The 21,151-nt window shown below is 45.4% G+C and overlaps 2 protein-coding genes across 5 annotated transcripts in view; one reads left to right on the top strand and one right to left on the bottom strand.

The window, feature by feature from the left end:
• LOC149854892 (BOS complex subunit NOMO1) overlaps positions 1–5,328 on the bottom strand; it is a 37,827-nt gene extending 32,499 nt beyond the window's left edge. The window contains exons 1-7 of the mRNA XM_090023777.1: positions 5,124–5,328; positions 4,518–4,607; positions 2,573–2,618; positions 1,647–1,747; positions 1,430–1,536; positions 1,177–1,249; positions 550–702 (exon numbers count right to left, since the gene is read on the bottom strand). Coding sequence (XP_089879903.1) covers positions 550–702; positions 1,177–1,249; positions 1,430–1,536; positions 1,647–1,747; positions 2,573–2,618; positions 4,518–4,607; positions 5,124–5,306 — 753 coding nt within the window. The 5' untranslated portion in view covers positions 5,307–5,328. The remainder of the gene's footprint in view (positions 1–549; positions 703–1,176; positions 1,250–1,429; positions 1,537–1,646; positions 1,748–2,572; positions 2,619–4,517; positions 4,608–5,123) is intronic.
• Positions 5,329–5,406: 78 nt separating this feature from the next.
• The window catches only part of ABCC6 (ATP binding cassette subfamily C member 6), a 44,898-nt gene continuing 29,153 nt past the window's right edge, over positions 5,407–21,151 (top strand). The window contains exons 1-11 of one of the 4 annotated variants that reach the window (XM_090023773.1): positions 5,407–5,607; positions 5,713–7,738; positions 10,324–10,497; positions 11,103–11,228; positions 12,615–12,752; positions 13,932–14,057; positions 15,334–15,395; positions 17,306–17,437; positions 18,140–18,352; positions 19,148–19,325; positions 19,632–19,793. In XM_090023773.1, coding sequence (XP_089879899.1) covers positions 7,607–7,738; positions 10,324–10,497; positions 11,103–11,228; positions 12,615–12,752; positions 13,932–14,057; positions 15,334–15,395; positions 17,306–17,437; positions 18,140–18,352; positions 19,148–19,325; positions 19,632–19,793 — 1,443 coding nt within the window. In that variant the 5' untranslated portion in view covers positions 5,407–5,607; positions 5,713–7,606. Of the gene's footprint in view, positions 10,231–10,323; positions 10,498–11,102; positions 11,229–12,261; positions 12,460–12,614; positions 12,753–13,931; positions 14,058–15,333; positions 15,396–17,305; positions 17,438–18,139; positions 18,353–19,147; positions 19,326–19,631; positions 19,794–21,151 lie in introns of those variants that run through there. The other 3 variants (XM_090023772.1, XM_090023774.1, XM_090023775.1) reach the window with 3 other exon arrangements.

The raw sequence follows: 21,151 nt of genomic DNA, 5'->3' as shown, positions 1-21,151 counted from the left end.
TGCACCCCAATTTTCTCTATGGCAAGGGCCCTCAGTGTCCCAATCTGCTCTTCTCCCTAAAGTTCTGAGCAGTCTATCTCCCCCCAAGGCCAAGATAGTCTATTCTACTCAAACTCCCTTCTCCTTCCCAACCATTCTTTCTGCTTGAGAAACAAGTCATTTCAATGTTGTCAGCTTCTTCAGAGATGATGAACAGAGCTGAGATGGAAGATACTCTTAGGCTAGAAAGCATCAATAGCTCCCATTAACTTTTTCATCTACAGACCACTAGAGGCAATAGAAGCTGTTGGGTCTGCTAAGCAGATAACAGAAGTCCACGTGTCCCTCTCCCTCTATACTCTGTTGAGTTTCTGATATTCATTAAATCAATAGCATTCTACTCCTTGCTGTCAAAAAGAACCCTCTGACACTTTGAAATCAACTACTTGAGGTCACAAGTCATTGCCTTATAAGCACTGAACTGAGTGCAAGATTTTGCTGTGCTCTCCCAGTTAAACCCTTTACATTTACACCCCTGATACTAAGGAAGTCTCTCTAATCCATCACTACCTCTTTGGTGACTGAGGAGGAGAAGAGGAGGAACATGACTCCTTTCATGGGTTCACCATCACTCCGTACAGAACCTGAAACATTGTAGCCAGCCACAATCAGAGGGGCAGCAGCATAGGCATTGGAATTGGTCACTCGCACCATTGTGTTTGCCTGAAATACAAAAGTAGGCATGTTTCAGAACCGAACAACAGGCCCCCATTCATAATCATCAAGGCCCAAGACAACCATGCAATTACCCATATAATGAACTACATTATAACTCCTTTATGAACATCAGCAGGAGAGAGTGCATGGATTATTCAAAAGAGAAGGAAACAGGGGATGCCTCTGAAAAAACAGCAGGTAATTGCTTTAAGAGTGGCTTTAAGAATAGGCAGCAGTCCCTAGGAAGTACCTGTGTTATCTCAATTAAAAGGCAGAATGCATGAGACTAGCAAGAGGACACACACACTCCAGGCATGCAACTTGTTACCATATCTTTCAAAGATTTTTGGAACTTCCACTTGACCTAAACTTGATTCATTAAATCATGTCCTGTGATACTCACTTCCTATTAACGGGAATGAATATTGCACAGGGGGAATAAAACCACCTCCCAGTCGCTTCTGCTTTATGAGCACTAACCTCTTTCAATACCCAGATGGGATGTGAGGCAAAAATTTCATATTCTCCAGGCAGCACTTTAAAGAAAGCAAACCTGTAAAACAGGAAACAAAATTATTTTTCTTCAGGGACATTCTTAATGTTTTTCATAACCATGAAATATTTAAGAGTAACCCAAAATGAAGTCATCATTCACAATAATCCCCAATGACTCGTTGTATTTCCCTTTCTAACCTACTAATGTTGAATAAACTAAAAACAAACAGATGCTCACTTTCCTCCGGCTTGGGTCACAGTAGCTTGTATGTTTACATCACTGCCAGCATTTCTCAGTACAACCTGGACACCAGCAGGACCCAAAATTTGTCCTTTGCTGAGAACCTGGCAAAATGAATAAAAAGGTAACTCGCAGAGAAGCAGTATAATACCACTTGGAAACATCTCTCATGTTAATACTGCACATCTAGAAAAAGTATAAAAAGAAGCCTAACCTTTCCATTCACAGAAAACCCAGTAAACACAAAGTTAATATCACCTCCTTTTGTGCAAATGTCATTAATACCATCCACATGGATGTCCACGCTAGTTGGTTCTGGAAAAAAAATTATATTAATACACTGTATATTTAAATGATATCATTATATTGGTAACAAAATACTTCAGCTATAACTGAATCAGTTACTAAGTATAACATCTGCTTTCCAACACTTGCCAGGTTAAAAAGACAAGGCCACGAAAGAAGAGGTTATTCCCCCAAGATGAACAGGTAAGGAGGATTTCTTAAGGATGGGTAACTGAATCTCATATTTGGTATGTTAAGTTTTATTCATTCATTACACATACTGAAATGTTGCATCCATTTAAGTTCATACAGGGTTCTTAGAAACAGACGGCCGAATAATAAAGTCATAAGATGTAAGAAAACTTTGTACCGATTAAAGAAGGGCTGGAAGACGCACCTCATTTTGTCAGCTATTTGTGTCTTGGAAACGTTCACCTCTCAGACATTAAAATCAAGCTTGCTGGGCTTTTTTCTTCCCCAACCAAGCACGTTCTATTCCTTCAACTAACTACAAGTAAAATAGCTTGGCACATTTTCCCATCCTGGGGTAGATGGGATGTATTAATTTACCTAATAAAACATCAATGCCATCTTCTATGGTCATTCTTCAACCTACAGTTCACAAATTTGTCTGGGTCACGCTGGGCTACCATTATGGCTTTTGCCATGGAAAAAGCATGTTTTCGACATTAAAAAACATGACTAGGACATACTAATATTGGTCAATATACCAAACTCAGCTGACATTCTCTTCTCCTCTCCACCCCAACCACAAATCACAGCCTCTTCAAAGCAGGCAATGGAAGAGCAGCACATGTACTACGCCAGTTTTGCCAAAGAACAATGAGTACTTACCAAAACTCCACCCTAGGGGAGGTTCAATCTTAAGAATGAAATCCCCCTAGGAAAAGATAATAAAGACATTCCTGGGTTTAAATGGAATCTGCTAATTTAAAGGAAAAAAATGGGCACAAAGATACAATGGCTTGGCTAGACAAGAACACACTGAAAAGCCAAGGCAGGTTTTCCCCAAGTTCTCCGAGTGCCTGAGTATAGTAAGTCCACTGCTTCTCTCGATGTAGACTACTTCGTCAGTGATCTAACCCCTAAGAGCTGTAAGACAGCCCCATGGAAATCTGTGGGGTTCCACATGGGCTAAGATCCCACCCACACAGAGCTCATCATAAGCATTGGTAAGCAAAAAGCTTCCAGGTTATAGAGGGGACTCAGAGGAAGAGGCCTGATGGAGGCATTCTGGCAATTCAGTAGTTAACCAATTGAAAGCAAACAAAACAAGAATATTTCAAGCTAATACCCATTTTATTTCAATTTAAGAATCAGTCTTCCCAGTATAAATCAGCATCATAACACTGAGACATTAGCTTTATGCTCCATCATTATTTTTTATACTTAAGACAACTTTTTAAAATATTGTCTGGAATCCGTTCAAGTAGTCCCTTTATTTACATTCCTCTCCACTGCGCTATGATGCAACGTATGCTATTATACAACAAGTATGCTTTTACATGTCGTAAGTAGATGACTACAATTTACACATACTTAGCCTTTACGTTTTTTGCAAGAGGGATTTTCCTGAGCTGTATTTCTACGCTACCAACCAAAGCAAAGTCCAGTCTCGTGATTACTATGATACAAATAAATACTCATATGGCAAAAGTCAAGTCACATCAAATTATAATACATGGTAGCAAGGAATAAAACACCAGGACTAAGAAGAATTAAACTCCGTTTAGATTGGAAGCAAATCATGATGCACTGATCATAGGCAGCGTTGCCTCCAAGCTGTGTGGCATGCGCAGCCGCACTCATACCGCGCTGCCAGACGCACCCGCACATGCCACACAGCTTGGAGGGAACGCTGCTCATAGGATCATAGGAAAGTAGGGCTGGAAGGGACCTTACAAGGTCATCTAATTCAGCCCCCTGATCAAGGCAGGATCATCCCTAACCATCCCAGCCAAGCGTCTGTCCAACCTACTCTTGAAAATGTCGAGGCATGGAGATTCCACAGCTTCTCTAGGTCGCCTGTCTCAATGCTCGACTACCCTCACTGTCAGAAAGCTCCTCCTAATCTCCAACCTAAATCTCTGCTTGGGCTTGAGGCCATTGCTCTTAGTCTTGTCCCTTACAGCCATAGCAAAAAACCCATCTCCATTCTCTCTATAATCACCCTTCACATACATGAAGACTTTGCAGATCCCCCTGTCTTGGTCTTTTCTTCTCCAGACTAAATAACCCTAATGATTTTCAGCTTTTCATCCTAAATCTTGCTGCCCAAGCCCCTAATCATTTCTGTTGTCCTGTGCAGAGTTGCAAACCAAGGGGAGTGATTCTTCCACGCAATTCAGCACCGGTGAGGCATCCCTTGGCATACTGTGTTCTGCTTTTGACCACAAACTGCCCCTGGCCTTTCTGAAGTGTGGGGTCAAAAGCTGAACACAGTACTTCAAGGGAGGCCTCACCAGTGCTGAACTGCGTGGAAGAATCACTTCCCTTGGTTTGCAAATGACACTCCTCTTAATACGACCCAGGACGATGTTGGCTTTTTCTGTAACAAGAGCACACTGTGGGCTCATATTCAGCTTATGGTCTACTGTCAGCCCCAGGTCCTTCTCTGCTAGCCAGAGCTGTTTCCCAGTCTGTATGAATGTGTGCAATTACTCTGTCCTCCTTGATATGCTGCGTTCAAATCAGACTTCACTCGGCAAACAGGACCAAATGGTAAGCAGTCGATCACGGTAGCGTCCTGCGGACATTCCCACAGCGCGCAGCTCCTTACCTTGTCGTACAGGGGAATCATGAAGTAGCCATTGTTGGGGGCACAGTCTGTTTGGTATTTCAGAGTCCCGTGCTTCGTATATAACTTAATCTACGAGAGAGAAAACAAGAGGAGAAGCCATCTCATTAACCGCTCCCGGGTGACCGAGTCTGAAACAGGCCGCGCTCTCAGCAGATCTGGACATCCACCGTGCAGGGTGGAGTGGAGAGCAGGGGGACCAAGCCAGGCCTTGTAAGGACAATGTTTGCAAGGTGGCACCGGAGGCAAGCATCCCAAGGACGCGCAGTGGCTGGAAGACCCCCCCAGCCGGTGCTAATCTTCAGAAACCCTCTATTTGGGGCAGGGGCAGATGGTGGGGAGGTCCCAACCGAGCACTCGCCCCCTATCGGGAAGGCTAACGCTTCAACCGGAATTCAACGGGCACTCGCCTGAAATGTCTTAGTGCTTGTTTGATGCATTCACTTTAAACTGGCAAATTACCCGATGACCTCCATCCACCAGGCCTCTTGCGCCCAAACCCGGGAGCTTTTTGCCGGACTCAGGCTCGGAGCCCTGTCCTCCCCGACACCCAGCGGGGCCCATCCAAGCCCTCCCTCCCCCTCGCACCTCGATGAGCGAGTAGTTGATCTCCACGTCGGACTTGACGAAGCCGCCGCAGCCCACGACGATGTCCTCGGAGCCGCGCGCCAGCGCCCAGCACAGCGCGCACCACAGCGCCGCCGCCGCCCAGCCCCAACCCCGGCCCCGGCCCCGCACCCAGGCCCGGCTCCGCGCCGCCGCCGCCGCCATGCCCGGCCCGCGCAGCGTCAGCCACCACCCAGCACCGCCCGCGGCCGGCCAGGCCCCGCCCCCTGCCCCGCCGCATCCAGCCCCGCCCGCGCGCCGGCAGTTCAGAAGTCGGAGGCGGCTTCCCGCCGCTGCGCTGTGTGGGCTGCGGAGGAGGAGAAGTGCTCAGAAAGCACCAGGCTGGAAAGGCAACTGCAACCAGGACTCCTAACAGAGGAGATGTCTTCGATTAGAGCAACTAGATTTTCTTTTTGTCTTTTTTTTTTTGCAAAAAAGGCTTTAATTGCCCAAATTAGCATATGAGGTGACAATACAATGGGGTTTTTTTCTACATCTGGGATTGAAAATTCATATAAGTATGCAGATTAAATAACAAGAATTTTGTTTTTCCTTGCTGGGCAATCTACAGGGGAAACCCACCGCTAAGCATGTAGATTTTGCAAAAATCCAATTGCTGCAGTGGAGGACATCGGCTCTGCCAGGAGCCCGCGTTCAAAATGCCCCCATGTTTTGCGGCAGGGAGTTGATGCAGCGCGTGCCGCTCTCGGGGAGTCTGAACTGATTTTGGAGTCTGCTGTCAGCACTTTCTTATGGTTGCTGGCCTAAAAAATAAAGGGTGTTTTTTTTGGTAATTTTCTTATGGCTGCCGACCTCAAAGATTTTGTTGTTGTTAAAAATATATGTCTTCATATATTTGTGAATGTTCTCTGTATCTACATTTTCTAGTCATCTTTTGTGACCCACTTCTCACTCACTGGCTAGTTACAGAGAGCCACGTAAAGTAAATAAGTTATTTCCATACTTGTTTGCATATTTTTTCTGTGTACAATAGTTCTTGCAGTAAATACGATGATTTTGAGCTTCTGATACAATCGTTCCATATTTAAAACGTGGCTTCACTGCCTACAGGCCCAGCACCGAACGGCAGGCAGCCTTAGGATCTGGGAGAGGGGTGCGAGAGGAGGCGCCTCCTCCTGGGCAATGCACCTCACGTTTTTCTCCAATTTCACTAGAAACTAGAAGCTTTGCTCAGCTGCCAGGGGCTGGGCGGGTTGTTGTCCTAAAGATGGAAGGAAAAACAAATAAGCGCTTCGTTGGATGGACCGAAAAGCAACGGGCAGGGCTGTGACACAGGAGCTACCTGACCAGGAGCAGGCACAGGCTGCAGGATGGCAGGACGGGCTGGCTGCAATGGGTGGGGGACATCAAGACCATGAAAAAGAAAAGAGGATCCTTAACACCCACCCTGGCATGAAGAGTTCAGGAGGAATCAGGTAGATGACAACGAGCCTCGAAGCCAATGGACTTCCTCAGTGCTGCCCAACTAAAAAGGCAGCTGCTACTGCCAGGCAGTGGGAGGTAAATTTGGGGGGGCCTAGGAATCAAGGGGGGTGCAAGTGCACCAGGGTAACCCCAGTGATTTGCCCCTGCCTCAAACAGGCTTTCTGAAGATTAGCACCAGCTCAGGGGTGTCTTTTGACTGGGTCTCTCCCACTCCCCCCAGTGCTTGGGCAGCTGCAGTGCTGTCCTCTCCCCAGACCCGCCTGACTTGGGCCTCCTGCCAGCCCCCACCGCCCACCTGTCACCACTGGGCCGGGGCAGTCACAGGCATTTGAAACTGCTTGTTTCCAGGGCTCTCCCTAACCCTGCCACCCCCCACCAGCAGGGCCAGCCTGCAAGAGTCCTTTTCCAGCCAGGCAGTTTCCTGATACTCGGTAGCAGAGCCAGCGTTTGCCCGCCATGGGGGGCACAGTGAAGCAGACACTTTGCAGGGAGGGGGGCAGAAGGTTTTGGATTTGGCCTAAAGAAATCTGCCAGCTGAGGCGCGGCCGGGAGCTCTGAAGACGTGGGCAAGAGACGCTGACTTGCAGGGACTGGAAGCTGAGGGGACCCCTCGCTGGGGCTCCGCTCTCAGGCTCTGACCCCTAAGACTGCGCCTCCTAAGTGGGGCAGGCAGGCTACAAATTAGCCCCACACCCTCTCCGCTGCCACTCAGATGATCCCCTTCCCTGCTCGATCTGCTGCTCTGCTTTCTGGTCCTTTTCCTGCTCAGCTTTCTGCTCCCTGCCCAATTTCTGTTCTCTGCCCTACCCGCTGCTCTGCCTTCTGCCCCCACTCACTCCGCGGCTCCACCTCCTCTCCTTGCCTGATCTCCAGCTCCACTTCTGCTTACTGCCCCGTCTGCTGCTCCGCTTTCTGTTCCCGCGCTCTCTCCTGCCCTGCGCTTTCCTCTCTCTCCCCGATCTCCTGCTCGGTTTCTTGCTTACTGGCCCATCTGCTGCTCTGCTTCTACTCGCCAGCCGATGCGCCGCTCGGCTTTCCGCTCCCGGGTCGGTCCGCGGCGCCGGCGGGGGCGGGGCGGGGCCGGCGCTGCACATTGCCCGGGCGGCGCCATGGCGGGGGGCGGCTGGCTGTGCGGCTCCGCCGGGCCCCGGGTGAGTGAGCGCCGCCTTCCCCGGCCGCAGCAGCCCCGGGGTCGCGGGGGGGGTCTCTCCTCTGCCCCTGCAGCTGGCGGCAGCTTCACGTCCCGCTGCTGAGGAGGCCGCCCTGCCCTCGCACCGCAGAGGGCCCCGCGGCAAGGGCGAGCCAGGCCGGGCCGTAGAAGACCTTTGGTCTTTCGCGGACGCACGCAGCCCCTTTCCCAAGAGGCCTTGTCCCGTGCTGGGCTCCGGGGCTGGAGTCCAGGCAGAGCAGAGCCTCTCGCAGGCCGCCGGGCTGGTGCCCGTAACATCCCACAGGGTTTCATGCTCTCTGGGTCAAATGTGTATATATATATATATATATATATGGGGTGCACACAGAGTATTCTAGCAGAGAGGCTCCAGTCGTAGCAATCCTAGAGAAGCAGGGCTGGAAGGGACTCCGGAGGTCACCTAGCTCAGCCCCCTGCCAGAGGCAGGTTCAACCCTATCCAAACCAGCCTGCATAATCCATGGTCCAAACTCTGTAAAATTGCTGTCCGCCCAGACACAACAGCGCACCGGGGCACTGCAAATGTCAGGGGCCCTGTCCCAGGCCAGTCCCTGGCATAGCAGTACCGGGTGGCAGGGAACGGGATGCTGCCAAACAGCACCACGTGCCAGTGCAGGGAGTCGTTCTAGCTAAGAGGGAAAAAATGCCCTCATGGTAATGAAAAGCAGGATCAAACTGTCATGCTTGAAATCATGGCTACTGGGGTCAAAGAGCAAGTGCAGTCTGCTTCAGTGAGACAGAATTCGCACTCAGAATACATGATGGGCCAAATGCTTTTTGCTGGTGGGATTAAACAAGACCAACACTTTATCCAAATCCCATGCTGGAAGGATACAAGTGTTCTTTCAGGTTTCTCATATCTTCCATAAGCTGGTGTGTATTCCTCATAGAAATTCATTTATAAACGCTGAGATTAATGGGTGAATGCAAGCTATAGCATTATGGTTTCCTTGCTCAAGAAAGATAAAATCATAGTCATTAGTGAGCCATCACCCACTTCCTTTTGCCAGCCAGCAATTGCTTCTGTTTTAGCTTTGTCTTTGATCAGCACGCTGATTAGCAAGGCCCATATCAGGACCAAATAGCCACCTAAATTTATTTGAACGCTAATACCACTCTTACAAGGCTGCTAACAGAGAGAGAGCCTCTACTTTCATGTAGCTAAAACCAATGAATTAATATGCGTCATCATGATTCTGTACCTGTGTACACAGTGATCTCTGTGACCTTAGCACAGGTCTTGTCCGAGCCCAAGGCCACTAAGTGCAGGAGGCTGCCCGTCACAAAGTCCCGGTCCTGGTTTCTGATCTGTGCCAGCACAGAATCCCATTTAAACAGCAGGCTCGGTGCAGGTGCAGCACTCCAGCTAGGCACATCACAGTGCAGGACTGAAGCCTGAGACTGCTAAGGACTTAGGAATTGACAGAGGAAGCAAATCCACTGACCATAAACAACAGACAAGATGCCTGATCCCACTCATGCCTGCCTCTGTATGTGAAGCAGCAAAATTCAACCTTTCAGTCACTGGAGCACCAGCCTGGAGCCAGCCTCACCTTGCTCCTCTACCTTCTATTCCCTTCCAAAAAGCAGTAACCAAAAATATCCAGACAGTCCCATCAGCTCTGCTTTTAGGAAAAGCTACTGTAATTGGGATCCTAAATCCATCTTTGGGTTGGGGGGCTAAAGCCAGAATCTAAATTTTGGTCATCTTATTCCACGTAATGTCCTCTTTCCCACCTCCTGGCCTCAGATCGGCACAAGCATCTGGGTCCACATAAGAAAGCACCAAAGGGTTGCCCAGTAAAGTATGCAAACAGCACTGCAGTTATTTAGTTAATACATGCATCACACACTGTTCTCAGACACATCCCCACATGCTTAGCGGTGGGTTTCCCCCATAGATTGCCCAGGAAGGAAAAAAATTCTGTTATTTAATCTGCATATTTATTTGAGTTTTCTATCACAGATGTAGAAAAAACAATTGTACTGTCATCTCATATGCTAATGCATTACATCCAATGGTCTGATTGTGGGTTTTTATAAAATGTAGTCCAGGAGATGATAAAGGTGGTTGGAGAAAAGATAACAAGTGGTGCCCATATTCTGAATATTACTGGCCCTTTTGATATTTCCTCCCACTATCTCTCCTGTCTCCCTTACCCACAATCTTTAAATAATTTTTGATCCTAGCCTCTCTTTTCCCTCCATCTAGTTTCTTAATACATCTTTGCCAAAATCTGTCCTTCTACTTTTTAAATAACTTGCCTCACTTTTCCTTTATAGTCTCTTTTCTCACCTCTTTCATTTCTAATTTTTCTCTCCTCCACCTCCTTAGCCATGCCATATTTCACCTTCATTGCCAGAATCCCCTTTACATTTTACATGCTTATGGTCAGCTACTCCCATGGTATAAATATGTATAGCTCTCAATGGAGCCAACTTACAACAACTGATGGTATGGCCCATTGCCTCTACATTTGTCTGTAGACCAGAGCCAAGCCTGTATGCATTTGCTGTGCTAATCCATTCCTTCTTTGTGTTGTGGTAGGACTGGAACCAGACATGGTTTATAGATCTGCACTTTCCCCAGTGCTTTCAGGATACGGTCGTTGCCTGGATCCCCTGTGCCTTTCTTTGGGTCGTTTTTCCATTCTATTACTTATATCTGAAGCACCACAAGAAAGGATACATCAGGATGTCACACCTCTTCAAAGCTAAAATGGTAATGATAGGAGTGGAGGAGTGATGCTAGTTTTATTGCAACTGTAATAAAGAGTTTGATTCTTCCAGGTAGTTAAAACTTTCTTGATCATCTCCTATGACTCTCCACATCCTTCTCTTGCCTGCTGTTTACTAGCTTATGACTATGCACGTTACATCTCTTTTTCTTCTGGCAGATCTTCCACCGAAGTGGTAGGTCCAGAGAAACATGCGTAGCTTTTACTCACTAATTTATCAGCAAAACTCATATCAGAGTCCAGGAGCAAGTAAGGATTTCAGGTCGGGGCCTGAAAGGCATAACAGTCCTTTTGACACTCTCCATCGGACCTAACCCTCAATCCCAGACTGTTTCCAATTATACCCTGAATCCTAAATCTGTCTGTAATCCTCAGATATCTTACAGTACATGGTGTTATTAGAAGGCAGGATAGAGATGCACTTTACAGACTAACTGAATCAGAGATGTATCCGTAAGGTGGCTCCACCCAGCCTTCTGCCTGACATCAGACTAAAACAGCCAACTACCTCTCTCTGCTCATGCTGTTATTAAATATGCCCAATCACTCCATTCTTTTACACTCTAATATGTTTGCTTCCCCTGCCTAGGTGCTTGGATTCATACTGATGTTACTGTGTTTTTCTAATCTGTTCTTCACTCTGTGGGAAATAAACCAAGGAACACTGAGGGCTCCAGCCTTCTTCATTAGTCCAGCAGTGCTGGGGATCACAATGGTAATTTCTACTTGTTGCTTACATTTCATTATTTTGGTTAAATCTCACCTCAGCCCAATTCTCCTTTTAATATCTGTGGGTGCAAAAGACCCAGTAGACAGCAAGGCTGGTGTGGTTTTATAGGGAAGGGGTGATACAAGCAAAATGCTGTGCTCTAGGACAGTGGTTCTCAACCTTTTTTGTAGTAGGACCTATTTGTAAACACTGGTGGCCAGTCCTGACCCAGTAACTAGTTTAAGTAGAAAACAACCCCCTGGACCTGCCAGTTCCCCTCACTCCCAACCTACAGCCCCTCACTCCCTACCAACTGTCCCCACCCTCCGGCTTCAGCCTCCCGGTGTGGGGACCAGGCGTGGGTACGTGGAGTGGGAGGGCCATGTGGGGCATGTGCTGCCCCAGATTTGTGCACCAACAGTGGGCACAGGGCTGCAGCCTGGCTGGATCAGCATGCACAGGAGCTGCCTCCGTGGTCCAGTGGGCAGGACTCAGCATGGGAGGATGGAGCGGGTGGCAAGACCCATTGATGCTGCTGCCGCTGGAACACCCATACCAGCCACACTACCAGCAGCATGAGAAGTAATGGATGGGGATGGACTGCACTGACCTCACCTCCCGCTGCTAGCCACTTGCACGCTGGGCCACAGCTTTACCCTGCCACCATGGCGCAGCTGTTACTCCCCTCAGGCCACAGCTCTACCCCAGAGAGGAGGTGGGGGTGGCGGGCAGTGTCGCATGTGCCCCCCTACCCTGGCCCCCTGACGCATCATCTGTGTCCTCCCCACCCCTCATAGACGTACCTGCAGGGAGCTGTGGGAGCAGCTCTTCACGCTGCCTGGCTGTCATGTGCATGTGCCTGATCACCCCCCTCCCACTTCTCCCAGACCCATGTTTTTCTCCTTTAAAGAAGAATCCATTTTTAAAGTTTGTTGACCCATTTTTTAAAGTTTATTCACACCCCTTTCATATATTCTTGCAACCCACTTTTGGGTCACAACCCACAGGTTGAGAAACACTGCTCTAGGAGGCTTCACCTACAGTACCAGATGAAGTTGCAACATCAGGACTGGGACATAGTGTGGCCACTACGACTGTAACCTTACTGATTGAACATGATATGGAAGCAGATATGGTAGAGACTAAGGCAGCCCTTAGCCTGTAGCTGTGAATGGACAGTGACCCTAGACCACTGGGAAGAAAGGATTTGATTTTCCATTTCATACAACTATATATGGTAACATTTAGTTTGACCATTACAGCAATAGTATGTCAGCCAACAGTCTACTAAACTGTTCTGATACAAGCTGACAACAAACTGATGAGTTTTGCTGTAGTTTGCGTTTCCAGTAGAGTTTCTAGACGCATGCATCTTTTCTCTCTTGCCTTCAGATGCTTGCAGTGTTTCTTACCCAGCTTGAAAGACAGAAGGGTGTCCAGTCATCAGGCGTCTTGTTGATTTATTGGCTACTGTCATTCCTGTCTAGTATTGTGACTGTTAATTTGAAAATTCAACATGCCATGAAATTGGTAAGTACAACTTTGTTGATTTAATACGCAAAGGGATGAAGCTTCTTGATAACAATATAGCTCCACGCAGTCCCCTCATTTTCTGTCTCAGTCCAGACCCAAACAAGGTAGTAGATGAAAATCCACTCAAGAGAGTCACTCTGAAGTAGTGGGAGTAGGGGGAGCCATTAGTCTGGCAGCTGAAAATAAACGTTTCAACTGACCTGTAGGCTAACAGAGGACTTCTTCAGTCTCCAGGTTTTCTGACCGTTACATTCACCACACATATATAAGCAAAATGGCTACTTGAATTGCAGTGCTCTTGCCAAGACATTGCCTACTCACCAATTTTGTACCAATATAAATGTGCAAGTAGGAATGTTAGTAATTACCAGCATAGTAATACTACTGTAGTCACTAATGTAGACACAGCCTGTGGAGGTGTTGAATTGACTGATTGTGCACCTATCACAGATTCTAGGCCCATTGTTTTTATCACCCCTACGTTAATCATTCAGTCACTTTGTTACATGAAATGTTGAGATATTCTTTCATACTTTGCCTATTGCACAGTCCCCAAACTGACAAGCATCCCACAAGTGGGGTCTTATACTTATTTCACTAGTATAACAATACCAATAGATGCATATTTATTCTGATCTGTGTCCACACTGGGCAAATTATGTTGATTTAACCATGCTGGTATCATTAAAGAGGTACAATTTGAGTGGACATGGTCAAAAGTATAAGTCTAAAGGTTTTTATACTTGACCCCTCCTTTAGTTTAAATTATACAGCTACGAACATTTACAGAAATCTGTCTAGTCAAAGTCTCAAGCTTCAATTTTCAAAGTAGTCCATGGGAATTTCATTAGGATTTGGGATCTAACTTTCTTGAGCTGCTTTGAAAACTCCATGCTGAAACCCTTACCACAAATTACCATTATGCTCAGCCTGTCTTTTGTGTTCCTTAGTGTTTTGTCCTTTTCTAGTTGCAAGAGTTATTATTATTACTAATAATTATAATTATTCTAATAATTGAGGTATTTGTATAAAGCATTATTGGAGACGAGTGCAGAAAATGTGACACACTCACACCAGCACTCAGAGTTTGGGGCTCAGGCACCATATGAACCCATCTCTCTTTACATGATTTTACATGAAGTGTTTTACTTCTCCTGAACAATCTTCTGGTTTCAGGGCTTCCTGGAGGACCCCTTCCATCACATCACTTCTTACACCTATTCTACCTTGGTGCTAGTAGAATTGGTGATCTCCTTCTTTACAGATCAGCCTCCCTTCTTCTCCAAAATTGTCAGCAATTCCGTAAGTACAATCAGCTTTTTAAAAATGCATCAGTCCTTTTACCTTTGTCTAAAACCAGTATCAGCCCTGAGGGATGGGCACTGAGGAACATTCTATTATTTACACTGCCCTGCTCAGTAAAACCAGGAGATAAAGAGAGATGTAGGTGGAGCCACCAATAGGGAAAATGTAGCCCTCAGGATCTAAATACAGTAGGGCAATCCTAGAAAAGTTGGTCTTGAGATCTGAGTGTATATTTGACATTTTTCCACTTTATCCTACGCAAGATGATATCAACAAATGACCAGGCTGAGCACTGAACCATTGCTACAGCAATGTGTGTCTGCCAGTGGTGTATGTGGGGTAGTGATGCTTTACATGTACATCCTCAAAACCTGGTGACCTAGTTCCACCCACACCCCTTACCTTTATTTTCATAGATATTGATGCATGGTGGTAATGACAGTTTCTATGGCTCTCCTAACCTGTGATCAAGTAGTCCCACTGCTTATGAAAGCTTACTCTGTGCAACTCTGATTTAGCTAGTCTGTCAAGTGCACACCTACCCTACCTTTTCCTTGACTTCAGGCTAACTTGGCTAACTACGTCTTTCACCCAGCTCTATCATTGAACCCCTCTTCAGTATAATCATGGGAGCTCTACTTTTTCTTTGATGAACAAGTCAAAGCACACTTCTGAAGGAAATAAAAGCTTGCAAGTCATAATATGGAAAACAGTATACTCTACTATTTTAAGTAGAGTATAAGTGCTCAGGTTTGATGAATGTACTTTGTTCAAATGCATAGCTTCAGAACAAAAAAAAGGCTGTGCATTTACCTGGCTTATGCGCTTATATGAACTTAATGTAACCATACCTGGTGCTATGGTATTAGGAGCCCTCAAACTGACTACCTTCCAGCGTTTTCAAGGTTTCTAATAGCAGTCCTTTGACAGGTATTTCCCCTTCACTGTTTCTGGAGCAGAGCAAGGGTAGTTACAGTGTGTGGAGCTGAAAGATGTTAGGCACTTCAGCAGCATGTGCACATAATTGGCAATATAGGCAACAGATTGGGGATAGTATTATGTTATGCAATTTAATAAATTGTGCAGTTATCTGATATGCATGTGAGTGGAATATACAGTAGTGAAGTACTATTGCTTACCTTAGTCCTGTTCTTACTGCCTTAATATATTCAAGTTGCATGTTGGCTTTTAAAGAGGCAAAGAGCAGAGGACTGTATATATGTAGTACCTAAACATTTCTATCTGTGAAAACTATCTGTTTCTTCTCTCTCAGAATCCATGTCCAGAAGCCAGTGCCTCGTTTGTTTCCAGAATCACTTACTGGTGGTTCTCTGGGTAAGGAAACACATGGGATGACAAACCTAACTCTAAAATACCAGATAAGCTCACGCTACCTAAGGGAGGAGGTATAGAGAAAAATGACAAAGCTGATAGGACCAAGGTTCATTCCACTCGAACAATGAGTCAATTTTTTATGTGTTACTCCCAGCTAGAGTAAGGCTATGCAGCTCAATTAAGGTTAAATCAACACTAGAGGAGTCCCATGTCCATGGAAAAGGGCAAATATAGTGCCCATCCTTAAGAAAGGGAAGAAGGATGATCCAGGGAACTACAGACTAGTCAGCCTCACCTCAGTTCCTAGAAAAATTATGGAGCAGGTCCTCAAGGAATCCATTTCTAAGTACTTGGAGGAGAAAAATGTGATTAGGAGCAGTCAGCGTGGATTCACCAAAGGCAAGTCCTCTCTGACCAACCTGATTGCCTTCTGTGATGAGATGACTGGCTCTGTGGATGTGGGGAGACAAGAAGATGTGATATACCTTGACTTCAGCAAGGCTTTTGACATGGTTTCACAACATTCTTGGAAGCAAGCTATGGAAGTATAGGTTAGGTAAGGTGGTTAGAAAACTGGCTGAATTATCAGGCTCAAAGGGTAGTAGGATTCAATGGCTCAATGTCTTGTTGGCAGCTGGTATCAAGTGGATCAGTCCTGGGGCCAGTTTCGTTCAATATCTTCATCAGTGATCGAGAAGATGTGATACAGTGCACCCTCAGCAAGTTTGCAGATGCACCAAGCTGTGGGGAGTAGTAGATATGCTGAAGCGTAAGGCTAAGATTCTGAGGGACCTAAACAAATTGAAGGACTGGGCCAAAAGAAATCTCACGAGGTACAATAAGGACAAGTGCAAAGCCCTGCACTTAGGACAGAACAGTCCATGCACTGGTACAGGCTGGGGGCTGACTGGCTAAGCAGCAGCTCTGCAGAACAGAACCTGGGGGTTACAGTGGACAGTAAGCTGAAAATTAGCCAGTAGTGTGCCCTTCTTGTGAAGTAGGCTAACAGTATGCTGGGCTGCATTAGTATGAGTGTTGCCAGCAGATCGAGGGAAGTGATTATTCCCCTCTATTTGGCATTGCTGAGGCCACATCTGGAGCATTGTGTCCAGTTTTGGGCCCTCCACTACAGAAAAGGTATAAACAAATTGGAGAGAGTCTAGCAGAGGGCAATGAAAATGGTTAGTGGCACATGACTTCTGAGGAGAGACTGAGGGAACTGGGATTATTTAGTCTGGAGAAGAGAAGACTGAGAGAGGATTTAAAAACAGCCTTCAACTACCTGGAAGGTGGCTCCAAAGTGGGTGGGGCAAGACTGTTCTCAGTGACAGCAGATGACAGAACAAGGAGCAAGGGTCTCAAATTGTAACAAAGGAAGTTTAGGTTAGATATGAGGTGGGGTGTCTACACGTGCACATTTACTGCACAGTAACCGAAAATACTGCGCAGTACGGGCACACATCTACACATGTATACCCATACTGCGTAGCAAATATGGCAACTTATGCTGACTTGAGCATAAATTTCATACCTGTACCATGCAGGTATCATATTTACACCTGATTAGTTACTGCACAGTAATGCACATGTGGATGTCTGACCTGGAACTAACTTTAGTCCACACACAGTGTTAATGTATTTTAACGCCTACATGTTGACTTAAATGCCACATTTGTCTCCACTTTTCAGTCCCACCTCCAGGCTCAAAAATGGAGCTGAGAATTAGACCTAAATACTGACCATTATTCAGGAATGTGTGTGAATTTAGCTATTTCTGAGTAAACTTTCAGGTAGGCAAGCTCCTAGGCCAATATATGGGACTAGTTTAATCCCCATCAGCTTGGAAAGTTTTACATAGACAGCAAATCCCTGTATGCTTGTGTGTTAGCAGCTCTTTGTGTGCTCTGCAGGCTACTCTGGAAAGGCTATCAGCAGCCATTAGAAGCGGAAGACCTATGGTCGCTAATGAAAGAAAACTCATCTGAGGAAATTGTCTCCCAGCTTGAAAGAGAATGGAAGATGTATTGTGGCAGAGCCAGGCAGTAAGTGCCTCCTTCGGAGGGTGGCAATGTCTCTCATCTCATCCAGATGATGTGGGAGTAGTAGAGTGTTTGGAATAACAGGGACTAAAACACTACAGCAGAACAACATTTGAGACCAGTTGTGAGACTGCCTCGGATAGTCTGAATCCTGGACCTCAGGCCTCAGCCCACGTAAGGACTGTGTGCTGTAGGGAAAGAGTCTCTCAGGCTGGCTGCAGAGAGCTTGGGAACACGCTGGCAGGGCTACTATCTGCAGAAGAGAATGGCCAAAGGATTCGGTCCTATGGAGTCCTTTTGTCATTCAGCTGTGGGGAGGGGCTGGACAGTGCAATGAATATTCTGGAGAACTTCCCTTCCCTGGAGCTTTTCCTGCTGCAGAAGAATCAGCTCCTTTGCCATTTAGGCTCAACATTTGAAATCTTCTGGGGAATATCCTTGAATGACAAGGTATACAAAACTGAAGCTCTTTAGAGGAGGCATCATCTTTTTGCTGGGTGTTTGTACAATAACTTGTAGAAGTGTCTCCTGAACCACAACTAAGGCTTTTTAGGACTACTACAAAATCAAAAGAATGAGTTGTCTCTTATTCAGGTCCCTTGGAGAGGTCCCATTTCCAACATGGGATATTTATAATGTTGAACACTTAAAATCAACACGTCAGCATCTCTCCAGATTGCAACCATTCTCCTTATGTTTCTTTAGAAAAACAGGGTCAATTACATTTGAAAAGGATCAGCAAAGGGAGGCTGATTTGACAGAAGCCAGAGAGACGCAGGTTCTGTTACAGCCAGAAGACTGTCAGAGCAAGTCCCTGCTGAAAGCGTTATGGAGCATGTTCGGAACCTATTTCCTTTTTGGTACCCTCAGCTTGGTCATTTGTGATGTCTTCTTGTTCTCAGTCCCAAAAATATTCAGGTATGTGAACATTTTGCAATGATCTTCCAGAAGAGCACACACAAATGCTAATGATTTTTTTGAGCTGAAGAAAGGACCTAGGTTGAAATCTCTTTGGATTGCTAAATCTTTACTAGCTTGATCGAGCAAGATGTGGTCCTGGCTAAAGCAATGCCAGCTTTACCATTCAGTCCCTGTGGGGATATTTCACACTGCATCACCAACTTCTGAAAATTGTTAGAAACTGGATAGCAGTTGCTGACATATCACAAAATGTCGTAGCATTTCACAGGCTGCCAAACATCAGTTGGATGGCAGTGACTTCTTGTCAGTACTAATGTGGGCAAGACCTAATGTATTGCAGTATTGGAGGATGTAAGCCTTGACAAATCATTATTCAGAGACCTAGAATTTAGGAAACTGACTTAAAAATCATAAGAGTATTTTTTAATAGGAAGGTGCTATTTCTGGAACTTGGCCTTCAGGGTTCACATAGATCATGTTTTTTCCCCTATAAATTTCTTTTATGTTCTTTAAAGCAGAGCTAAGGCTCTTAATTAGTTGCATGATTCCATGAGCAAAGAGCTTTAGGAAATACTGAATATAACCCTTGGGACAAAATAGCAAGAGTTTGCAATACTACATGCAAACTATAGACTACAGTTCAGTTAATATTTTTATACAAGTAATAGCTTTGCTGAAAAATGCCGTTTTGGGATACCAAAACTCTGAATTTTAATCAAATCTGGCAAATAACTTCAGCCAAGAACTTGGAGAGGGAGTCAAGTTTTCAGCCAACTTATTGTTCTCTTGCAGCCTTTTTCTGGAATTCATGAAAGACCAAGAATCCCCTAACTGGAAGGGTTATTTCTATGCAGGATTAATGTTCTTCTTAGCTTGCCTCCAGACTCTGTTTGAACAATGGTACATGTATACGTGTCTTGTAATAGGAGTAAGGCTGAAGACTGCAGTTACAGGCCTGGTGTACAGAAAGGTAAGTCCAGCCACTTTCCTTGTGGTTTTCTTGTGACCACCCACTAGTGATGTTCATGTTGATTGTATTCATTATTAATAACCATTAGTCTGTTGATATTAAAGAGATATACTTAGTTTGCTGTGTCTGCTTACATTGCAAGAATGACGTTCAAATAGATCTCTGTTCATTCGCACATTATTACAATGATGTCAAATCCTAGTCACTGTGAGCCTGATCCTTCTTTCCTTTAAAGCTGACTTGGAACGCAGTCATTTTATTTTTCAAACAAAAGTTCCATTTGGCCTCTCTCTTTTCCCCCCATAGATCTTAGTCATGTCAAATGCAGCAAGGAAAGCAACAACAGTAGGAGAAATTGTCAATCTGGTGTCTGTCGATGTCCAAAAGTTAATGGATCTCATCATCTATTTTAATGGGATCTGGCTTGCTCCCATTCGGATTATGATCTGCTTTGTCTTCCTGTGGCAGGTAAAACCTATCCACTTCTGTTTATGGTATCATGGGCAAGGAAAAGTCATCAGGAGTCAGTCTGGGGTCCTTATAGTACAGCAGTACCTGAAGTTCCCTTCCGTCTCTTAGCACTGTGATAGAAAGGACACACATGCTTTTATTATAAGAAAAATAAGTACTTCTCCACACACTTAGGGTTTTTTTTTCATTGTTGTACTTTGTCCTTACTTGGATGCTTTGCTTGACTTCATCCTTCCATTCCCAAAATTTTGCCTTGGCTAAATGTGTTGACTCCACTGTTCAGTGTGTTCTTCTAACTGAAGACAGTAAGCTATGTCCATTCTTAGTTTGCTGGTAAAGCTATTTTTCTGTAGTTGTTCCCTTCTAAAGCAAAATATCTCCCCCTTTGAAATTGGTACCAAAAACATTTGCAGCTCTGATTCTCAGGATTCTGGTATTTACCAGAAGTTACTCTGTACAGTCTTAAAGCATAACAGGGAGTAATTGCCTACATTTCATCCTACAGGTAGATTACCCTGAAATCAGGGAGCCTGGGAACAATTTTGATGAAAGAGGAGACAGGTTTTTGAGGTAGTGTTAGGAGAGATGTTCAAAAGGATCTTACTGGACAAAATCAATGGGATAGGTGTCAATGATTGGAGAGGGATGATCCCAAATTAGTGATTGAGGGAGATGAGTTAGAAAACCTAAGAAGGTAATTTCTGGTCCTAATTCAATGAGGCTTGTACTTTATATTGGCAGGATAAAGCCCTAGTGTTTCAGCCTATTTGGCTGCATGCTAGATGAAGTAATCTGCCTTGTAGAATGGGTCAATCATGTTTGTAAGAACCCAGGTAGCTTTACAAACTGGGGTTTGCTATACCCCTATCTGCTAGCTCAGTTGCCCCAGGAGGAAAGGAAACTACTGTACTAAAAATTAAATTAACAACCAGCATCTATTATGATGAGCATCAATATCATGCCAGAGATGCTGTTGCCAGGAGTGGTTGAAGGTATCTGTTGAGAGTCCTGCAGGTCTGTGGTGGTTAATCAGAGTAACTGGTAGGCTGACTTGAGATAAAAGACTAGATAAGAGACTAGGTATAATCAGCTAGAGCCAAGCATGACCTGTTGTCTATGAAATCTATGATGTGGTTACACACTGGATTAACTCTGCCAACATATCCCTACTCAGCTCTGCTCTGCAGTTGTTATTTAAGTACTGGCCTCTCTAGCAAAGTGAACAGCCACTGCAAACTAGCTGAGAACCAAGCTCATTGAAGTTGACAGTTAAGACAATATTGACCCAGATTCCCAGAAACACCACAACTACTGTATTAAAATATGACTGTTCCAAATCAGTAGCTGATTTAAAT

Source organism: Crocodylus siamensis, chromosome 12 (assembly GCF_052110815.1).
Source record: "Crocodylus siamensis isolate JL-2025a chromosome 12, ASM5211081v1, whole genome shotgun sequence".
NCBI classification, from domain to species: domain Eukaryota; kingdom Metazoa; phylum Chordata; order Crocodylia; family Crocodylidae; genus Crocodylus; species Crocodylus siamensis.
The sequence above is the reverse complement of the archived record's forward strand: the minus strand, read 5'-3'. Positions and strand labels throughout refer to the sequence as shown.